General features: G+C 49.6%; 2 protein-coding genes across 3 annotated transcripts in view; both read right to left on the bottom strand.

The window, feature by feature from the left end:
- Window positions 1-2,191, bottom strand: part of LOC146445098 (C-type lectin domain family 4 member E-like) — a 14,666-nt gene extending 12,475 nt beyond the window's left edge. For both annotated transcript variants that reach the window (XM_085067337.1, XM_085067328.1), the window contains exons 1-2: window positions 945-2,191; window positions 196-291 (exon numbers count right to left, since the gene is read on the bottom strand). In XM_085067337.1, coding sequence (XP_084923463.1) covers window positions 196-291; window positions 945-984 — 136 coding nt within the window. In that variant the 5' untranslated portion in view covers window positions 985-2,191. The remainder of the gene's footprint in view (window positions 1-195; window positions 292-944) is intronic.
- A 1,245-nt stretch (window positions 2,192-3,436) lies between these two features.
- On the bottom strand, window positions 3,437-9,119 carry LOC146445097 (C-type lectin domain family 4 member E-like). Its single transcript, XM_085067351.1, has 6 exons — window positions 8,152-9,119; window positions 7,142-7,237; window positions 5,422-5,514; window positions 4,952-5,103; window positions 4,596-4,717; window positions 3,437-3,880 (listed from the first exon to the last, which is right to left on the bottom strand). The coding sequence occupies exons 1-6, from the start codon at window positions 8,189-8,191 to the stop codon at window positions 3,733-3,735; spliced, it is 651 nt and encodes a 216-aa protein (XP_084923477.1). The 5' UTR covers window positions 8,192-9,119; the 3' UTR covers window positions 3,437-3,732.
- Between the last annotated feature and the right edge of the window lie 536 nt (window positions 9,120-9,655).

The raw sequence follows: 9,655 nt of genomic DNA, 5'->3' as shown, positions 1-9,655 counted from the left end.
AAGAAATCCTCTAATGATGGGGGCAGGAAAGGGACAAAAAACTCATGGGACAGCCTAGTAAAGGTGGTGAGGCATGTTTTGGTGAAGGGCATTTACCTGCTGGCAGAGCCACTAGGATATGGGTTTTCCATCTTAAAAAAGGCAGTCACCTGAACTCTTCAGCCAGAGGGGGAATTGAGAGATCCTGGAACTCACCAATGCAGATGGTCACAAAGGCAGCTTTGATGGTGAGGGCAAAAAACAGGAAGACCCAGATGTTCAGCCAGGAGCAGCTTCTCTCTTCTGCTGGGGCTGGAAAACACAAAGCAAGAGTGGGAATGCCCCAGACCAGAGCTGAGGGCAGGATAACCCAGCTGGCTCTGTACCCCAACACCCTCCTGGCCCCTTGTTCCAAGGACAATGGAGCCACAGTGGTGGTGCAAGCAGGTCCTGCTGCCTGTCACTAGCAGTAGGTTAGACCCACAGAGCAGAGTAACACTACTGACTGCCCAGCTCAGAGTGTGCCCAGCCAGACACACAGAAGGGATTGTTTCCACAGGGGGAAAAGGCACTTGGGAACCCTTTGGAGAGCCCTGGCTGGGTTGTCCTTAGGGACACCAGAGATGGGAGCAGAGATTTGTGCTCAGCTTGATGCAGAGAGCTTCACCAGAGAAGGATATCAGAGAAGGATAGCATCCTTCAGTTCCATTGTTCACAGAAAAACCACTGAAGGGAATAGCAGACCATGGTCTGCCTGGAGTTCCATTCCCCCTGGATCCAGGGAAAAGATCATTCTGCCAGCCTGGGCACTGCCCACTTCCCTCAGCTGCTGCATTGCTCTTGTCCTAAGCCCCATCTCCTGGCATGAGACCTGTAACTGTGCCCAGGATCCATCCCAGCCCTGCAATTCCCCCAACTCCTTTGACAGGAGGACAGAACAGAAGGAAAAGTTCTGTGGCGGTTACCTGCAGATCCAGAAGTGTCTCTCTCTTGGCGATTCATCATTTCTACCAAAGGATCAATCTTCTGCAAGGGTCTCTGTTACCAGTGTGGCCACAAACACAGCCTTCCTCCTGCACAGGGCAACTCCCACACTGGTGAGGAGCATTCACAGGCTCTAATCTGGTGTTCTGAAAAAGCTATATCCTGGGTGTATCCCACAGCACATGGAGATAGGGGAATTTTCATCATTTCCCTGCCAGGATATTTCATAAGATATGCATTGCAACACACAAAGTCATCGAGGCAAAGAAAAACACATGAAGAGGAGCATCATTGCAGCCCCAACAGGCTCCCTTTGCACAGACTCAGGCAGTTTCACAGGACACACATGGCCTTCCCTCCCTGGTGCTTGCTCTTTCCTGCTGAAGGTCCATGTGTGTTAAAATGCACACACTGGCAGATATATTTGACATTTGCTAGCAAAGGGCTAAACCCACTGACCACAGCCTGCAAAACGGAGCAGAATATGATACAAAAGCACATCTGTGTCTCAGTCTGGGCTGTGCCCATGTGCATCCTGAGCCCAGAAATCCAGAGCACAACAAAGAACTGGCCAATGCTGTTTTTAACTAATTCTTCTGGAAGAGAAGATGCAGCTTTGGGCAGATGGGTTCAATATGACCTGGCATTGTGGAGATGGAAGACAGAAAGGATCACTGGATGGTGCCAGAGTCCCTGAGCATGACAGATCATGAAGTTTTCCTTGGTCATGCCTGGAAAAGGTACAGATTTTTTATTTGGTGGTTCTAGCTGTTCTCAAAGAGGCTTGGATGAAAGTCCATGCAGGATCATGTCCCTGTGGATACCCATTAGGATCAAGAATCCCTATCTGATCCCAATGTCCTCTGAATGGACTGAGATGGGAACTCAGCCTTTGCCCTTGTTCCATCAGCTGGTTCCTCCCTGTGGAGAGGCATGCATGGCTGCAGTGACACAGCAATGGGAGAGCTCACAGCAATAGCACAGGCATTTCAGCTGAAGCATCAGAAGATCAGGGCACAGAACCAATTACAAGAGAGGACAAGCCTGAGCTCAGTGTAGAAGAGATCCTCTGATTCTGTTGTTTTGTGCACAACAGGCTGCAGGCAGTGTTGGACCCTACAGTTCCAAACTTCTTTAGGTAACTAATATTCACAAGCTCTCACCCCATGTGAAAACACATAAACACAAAACTTGTGCAACCTCCAGTCTCCCACAGCCACTCCAGGAAGTGCAGCTGCAAGAACACATCCCCTTTTGTGGAAGCAGGGGTTCCTCTGGTCCCACACACTTCCTGCTGCAGATGTAGAGTTCGTGTGTATGCACACCTCTTCCTACAGCCCATAAAGCCACAGGTGAAAGCACAAGTCATGTTGTCAGCCTGTAGGACTGTGGGTCTGTGCCTGCTGCACCCCTCACTGCCATCAGCAATGTCACCCACAGCACTCAGCTGCCAGGGAGCTTCTTACAGACAGAGGTGACCAAGTTGCAGAGCATGCTCAGGTCGATGGCCACTTTCCTTGTTTATTTCATCTTGTCTTCCATTTCTTTAAGGTGAAGCACTGCCCCACAGAGGCTCTGAAGAGCACAGTGGTCGTTTTCCCACTGCAGGACACCAAGGGACATTGACTCAAGTGGCATCAGAGAAGGATTCAGCTCTGTATGAGATACAAGTCTGCACTGTGAAGCTGGAGAGGACCAGGACACCAGGAAAGGGAAGGGAGGATATTTGCAGCACTGCACTTCCCCAGTTCCCTGCTACCACCACAAGTCTCTGCTGACAACTGCTTGCTCACAGCCGCCTGAGAGAATTCTTCACCTCTGCTTGTGTTATTGACTGCATCCTGTGTGAATTGAGTTAAAACCCTACAAATGTCAATGCTACGGCAGCGAAAATAACCTTGTTGCGAGGGACTTTTTACAAAACAATGTAGTGTTTGGACAGAAGGAAATGGCTTTAAACTAGCAGAGGGGAGGTTCAAATTAAATATTAGGAAGAAATACATTTCTACAATGGTGGTGAGGCACAGGAAGAAGTTCCCCACAGAGTTATGGATGACCCATCACAGAAACTTTGAGCGACCTGGCCTAGTGGAAGGTGTCCTTGCTCATGATCTAGGAGGCTTGAAACTGGATCATCCTTAAAAGTCCCTTCCAACCCAAACCATTCCATGATTCTAGGATTATACCTCTGTATCCTAGAGATGGAAAAGGAAAGAGAGATATATACCCACAGCACAGAACCTTTTTTTCATTGGTCTGGTATTGTATTGTCTCTTGCGTAAGATATCCAAATTTGTTCAGCTTTTTTCATTGGTCTGATATTGTATTGTCTCTTGCGTAAGATATCCAAATTTGTTCAGCAAAACCAATACAACGAGAGAAAATTTTGTGTGTCACTCAACAAAAAGAAAACACCTCTGCTCAAGGAGACAAATGATATTGCATCCCTGGACATCAGTCTTGAGATCTTGTGTCTTCCTCCTGGAGAAGTCCATTTCTTTTCAGCCATTGGCTTCTGGACGCACTCAGAGAGAAGAGGACACAAGAACACAGGACCTGCTCTGATGAGCCTGAGCCTTCCTGTGTTCCCTGAGCAAGCACATGCACTGGGGATGCTGGAGAAAGGCTCATTTCACTTCCACACACATCATCCCACCCAGCACAGTGAGGATGTGTCAGGGCTCCCCACCCCTCCCAGCACAGCCAGCACTGCTCCCAGCTCCCTGCTCAGCTCCCAGTTTTACTCAGGACAAGTGTGGGGTATTTCCATCACACAGTTACTGCTGCAGCTTCACAAATTCGGTGATGATAGAAATCTGATCTGACATCATTCCAGTTGTGGAGAGCATTTGCAGGTACATGCATTATAGTGGAAGTCTCATCACTGAAATTACTTGGTTCTCCTGCCCGCCAGAACCTGCAACAGAGACAGGTTTGTTATTACAGCATCCACTGTAAAGCACTGCTGGAAAAGGCCACAGCAGCATGCAAGACTTGAAGGGAAGAGACAGAAACTCCCAATGCTGATCCATGGACTGAAGCAGTGCCCTTCCTCCCACTCCATATCCCACTGGCACCAGAGTCTCATGGAAAGCTGCCTCCTTCCTACAGCCTTCCAGCACAACAGGGCCCTGATCGACCTGCTGGGGGCAACTGACCACCACCACTCACCCCATGCACTTCACACCCTGCAGAGACCTGTGTTGGCCTCCAGGGAAAGATAGATCTCCAGAAGAAGACATAGCAAGGACAGTCATCATGCCCTCTCCTTGCACCCCATCTCTTTCCCAGCATTTCAGCCCAGGCCATTCCTGTGCATATAAGTGCAGTGAATACATGTCAGGCTAGGCTGGTCATCTCTGAAGAGTTCTTGCTGCTGGAGAGATGCAGCTTTCTCTCTGCCTATAGCAATGATTTCCAGGTCACAGTTGTTAATTCATAACCTATAACCAGCACAGATGGGGCCATGGGAACCTGGTGTCCTACACTCCTCTCCTGCTGCATCTTTGATCTCTCCCAAGGAAGTGTGGTGGGAACTCCCCTCTCATGCACCAGCAGACACCTTCACATCTCCCCTACTTTTGTTCCCTACCAGGAGCCACACCAAACACTCTTCATCCACAAATACTCACGCTGCTGTTGCATTATATGGAGTCTTGTCCACCCACTGCCACTGGCCCAGCTCCTCTGCAAACAAACCAATGTAGAAATTCTCTCTTCTTGGACCTTTTCTTATCTGCACAGAGAGGAAAACCTGGCAATCAGAGAGAGTGCAATGTCCATGAGATGCAGGACTGAGCACAGGGAGGCATCAGGAGTTCCTGTGGGGTGGGGCTGGAGGCAGAGGGGAACTGCTGCTCTAGGGATGCAGACAGGATATTCCCTGTCCCCTTCAGGACAAGGAGGGGCTCTGAGTCCCCTCCAGGGCAGGGACCCAGCACTGTGTCTCTGGCTGCTGGGTCTCTCTCTCTCTGCCCTGTGCACATACCTGCTCTGCCCTGCTGTTGATCACCACCAGCTGGGAGCCCATCCCAGTGCAGTTCTGCTCACTCTCAGCCCAGCTCATCTTATCAAGGGACAGGAAATAGCAGCTTGTTTGAAACCTTAACCAGTCCTTTGGGCAGCATGTCCAGCCTCGGCCTGTGCAGGGAGAGCACAGAGAGATAAAGGTTACTAACAGGACATGGTGATTGCAAAGATCCAAGTTTTCCAGGGACAGTGCTCATGTTCTCCTGAGTCACTTCTCCTGACAGAAAGTGCATGAAAAAGCTGGGATAGCACAGACATTTCTCCCCATTGCTTTGGGGTATGACCAGGGAGCTTTGGGTACCCAAAGCCATGGTGGTCCTTGTGAGGGGATCTCAAGTCTCAACAACTTCTTTCAGTGACATGTTTTGACATTGTCCATTCTCCTTTAGCCTTTAGCCCCAAGCAAGAGGGGACAGTGCAAGTACTGACCTGTGCCTTGTGGCACTGCTGAGTCACACTTCCATTCTGAGAATTGCTGCTGCAGGGCTGTGGGCTGCTCACTGCTGGGGCAGAAGGGAATCACTGCAAAGGGAGAGCAAAGGCAGCAGGATTAGCCCTTCCTCCCAGCTCCTCACACAGCATCTCTGGCCTGTGCTCTCCTCCCACCATTTCCCTACCAAGCACTGTCCCAGCTGTCACCTCTCCTGGCCCAAACAAGTGGCACAGCTGCTTGCTTTCCCAGCCAGGAAGAGACCTTCTTCCAAGTCAGACAGCAGAAGGACACCTGGAAGCACATCCCACTGAGGACAGGCCACCCAGGGCAGGATTGATCCCACCCAGCCACAGCCACTCTACATGAACATTCCTACAGCCAAGCTGCCAGTCCACAAAGCAGCCCTTGAGTGTCACAGTTTGTCACTTCCTAAACCAGACATCAACAGCAATTTGGAAGAACAACCCATCAGCTGGGCTGTTCCATCAGCAACAGACAGTCCAGGTGAGGGTAAACACATACAGCTGGAGCTGCTGAAACCAGGGAGGGGTGAAGCATAAACTCCTAGGATTTACTGATTCCCAGTTTGTGGGGAATAATCCAGTGCTGCTGACAGGTCATATCCACAACCCCAGGGACTTCTTAGTAACTCATACACTCAGGAGTATTGATGAGAAGCTGATAAGGGTGTGCTTAGCAGTACAGATGTCTATTTTTATCAATCACTTCATTTAGAACTATCTTTACTTGTGAGCAGAACAATCACAGTGGCCCCAGAGCCTGCTTGGTGCATTGATGTAATGGAAGAAGGCTCAGAGGAGATGGACAAGGGCAATGCCTGACTGACCATGACTGTTTCCAACACAGGTGACCTTATCCTTACCCAAGGAGGACAACAAGAGAGATAAACTTTTGGTTTACTTCATCTGAGGGATTTCACCACCTGTGGAACTGTTCATCCCTCTAGGGATCACAAAGTGGCAGTGTCTTCCTCAGTTAGCCATGCAATCTCTGTGTGCTGACAGACACTGTTAATGCCTTACCATTCCTGAGGAAGCAAGATAGGAAATGGTTGGCTCACAGTCCTCTGGAAACCCTTCCATCACACAAGTGTGGTCCAGGCTCTCAACTCATGCAGACTGAGAGACTCACAGCAAACTGCTCTGACAGCCTTGCTGCCACCACAGGCAGTTCCTGTGCCACAGCCAGAATATCTAAGTTATCCAGGTTATCCTGCCTTATGGCCAGAGATTCAAATGGTGGATTCAAAGCTCCAGATGTATTCTCTCAAGGCTCAAGGCTGCATGAGAATGGATCTCTGACCTGTGTTTTGGTGAAAGGCATTTGCCTGCTGGCAGAGCCACTAGGATGTGTCGCTGTTGAACTGCTAGCAGAGAGAAGGATACCAGTCTTCAGTGTGGCAGAAAATGTCTATTTTTATTATTTAATTTCAACTTATATAGACTTTCAAAGGTCACTCAGATTGGTCAGTTCAAAACCTCCCCCAAGGCCGACTGGCCAGCTTGAATCATTAATATCTTGAGACACTTTTCCAACAACATCCAAACTTTATCTTTGTGTATAAAACACAGGAAGAAGAGAGAAAGATTTCTCATGGGAAAAGTCTGTGCCCGCCACAAATATGGGTTTTCCACCTTAAAAAAGCAGTCACCTGAGCTCTTCCTCCTGAAGAAATTTAGAGATCCTGGAACTCACCATGGCAGATTGTCACAAAGGCAGCTTTGATGGTGAGGGCAAAAAGCAGGAAGACCCAGATGTTCAGCCAGGAGCAGCTTCTCTCTTCTGCTGGGGCTGGAAAACACAAAGCAAGAGTGGGAATGCCCCAGACCAGAGCTGAGGACAGGATAACCCAGCTGGCTCTGTGCCCCAACACCCTCCTGGTCCCTTGTTCCAGGGTCAACAAAGCCCCACTGGTGCTGGAACCAGGTCCTGCTGCCTGTCACTAGCAGTGGGTCAGACCCAAAGAACTGAATAACACAGGGCCGCCCTGAGGCTGTTTTTTTTATTTCCCTGTTCATCACAAGACCCACCTGTATTCTGCACAAACCTCACTCCCCCTTTGTCCTCTCAGACCTCCTTTCTCCTCAACACATCTTCCTTGTTGGCCTCTGGTCCCCCTGTCTGTCACTGAAGGCTCTTTCTGGACCTCCCTCCTCTTCCTCTCTCTTTACAGCTTCCTTCTCTCACTCCCTGTGTTTTGGCTCTTTACTGTGAGCCCTTTCTGCAATGGCACAGTCACCCAAAGGAGTGACTGCCCAGCTCAGAGTGTGCCCAGCCAGACACACAGAAGGGATTGTTTCCACAGGGGGAAAAGGCACTTGGGAACCCTTTGGAGAGCCCTGGCTGGGTTGTCCTTAGGGACACCAGAGATGGGAGCAGAGATTTGTGCTCAGCTTGATGCAGAGGGCTTCACCAGAGAAGCATATCAGAGAAGGATAGCATCCTTCAGTCCATTGTACTCAGAAAACCACTGAAGGGAATATCAGATCATGGTGCACTTGCATCATGGAGTTCCATTCCCCCTGGATCCAGAGAAAAGATCATTCTGCCAGCCTGGGCACTGCCCAGTTCCCTCAGCTGCTGCACTGCTCTTGTCCTAAGCCCCATCTCCTGGCATGAGACCTGTAACTGTACTGTGCCCAGGATCCATCTGCATTTCCCCCAGCTCCAACGGGAAGACAGAAAGAAGAAGGTTTGGTGGTTACCTGCAGTTCCAGAAGTGTCTCTCTCTTGGCAATTCATCATCTCTACCACAGGATCAATCTTCTGCAAGGGTCTCTGTTACCAGTGTGGCCACAAACACAGCCTTCCTCCTGCACAGGACACCTCCCACACTGGTGAGGAGTGTTCACAGGCTCTAATCTGGTGTTCTGAAAAAGCTATATCCTGGGTGTACCCCACAGCACATGGAGATTGGGGAACTTCAATCATTTCTCTGCCAGGATATTTCATAAGATATGCATTGCAACACACAAAGTCATTGAGGCAAAGAAAAACACATGAAGAGGAGCATCATTGCAGCCCCAACAGGCTCCCTTTGCACAGATTCAGGCAGTTTCACAGGACATACATGGCCTTCCCTCCCTGGTGCTTGCTCTTTCCTGCTGAGGGTCCATGTGTGTTAAAATACACACACTGGCAGATATATTTGACATTTGCTAGCAAAGGGCTAAACCCACTGACCACAGCCTGCAAAACAGAGCAGAATATGATACAAAAGCACATCTGTGTCTCAGTCTGGGCTGTGCCCATGTGCATCCTGAGCCCAGAAACCCAGAGCACAACAAAGAACTGGCCAATGCTGTTTTTAACTAATTCTTCTGGAAGAGAAGATGGAGTTTTGGGCAGATGGGTTCAATATGACCTGGCATTGTGGAGATGGAAGACAGAAAGGATCACTGGATGGTGCCAGAGTCCCTGAGCATGACAGATCATGAAGTTTTCCTTGGTCATGCCTGGAAAAGGTACAGATTTTTTATTTGGTGGTTCTAGCTGTTCTCAAAGAGCCTTGGATGAAAGTCCATGCAGGATCATGTCCCTGTGGATACCCATTAGGATCAAGAATCCCTACTGGATCCCAATGTCCTCTGAATGGACTGAGATGGGAACTCAGCCTTTGCCCTTGTTCCATCAGCTGGTTCCTCCCTGTGGAGAGGCATGCATGGCTGCAGTGACACAGCAATGGGAGAGCTCACAGCAATAGCACAGGCATTTCAGCTGAAGCATCACAAGATCAGGGCACAGAACCAATTACAAGAGAGGACAAGCCTGAGCTCAGTGTAGAAGTGATCCTCTGATTCTGTTGTTTTGTGCACAACTGGCTGCAGGCAGTGTTGGACCCTACAGTTCCCAACTTCTTTAGGTAACTAATATTCACAAGCTCTCACCCCATGTGAAAACACATAAACACACAACTTCGTGCAACCTCCAGTCTCCCACAGCCACTCCAGGAAGTGCAGCTGCAAGAACACATCCCCTTTTGTGGAAGCAGGGGTTCCTCTGGTCCCACACACTTCCTGCTGCAGATGTAGAGTTCGTGTGTATGCACACCTCTTCCTACAGCCCATAAAGCCACAGGTGAAAGCACAAGTCATGTTGTCAGCCTGTAGGACTGTGGGTCTGTGCCTGCTGCACCCCTCACTGCCATCAGCAATGTCACCCACAGCACTCAGCTGCCAGGGAGCTTCTTACAGACAGAGGTGACCAAGT

The sequence above is a fragment of the Lichenostomus cassidix genome, chromosome 1, assembly GCF_008360975.1.
Source record: "Lichenostomus cassidix isolate B80296 chromosome 1, HeHo_3.0, whole genome shotgun sequence".
Classification (NCBI taxonomy): domain Eukaryota; kingdom Metazoa; phylum Chordata; class Aves; order Passeriformes; family Meliphagidae; genus Lichenostomus; species Lichenostomus cassidix.
This window is presented reverse-complemented; position numbering and strand designations above follow the sequence as displayed.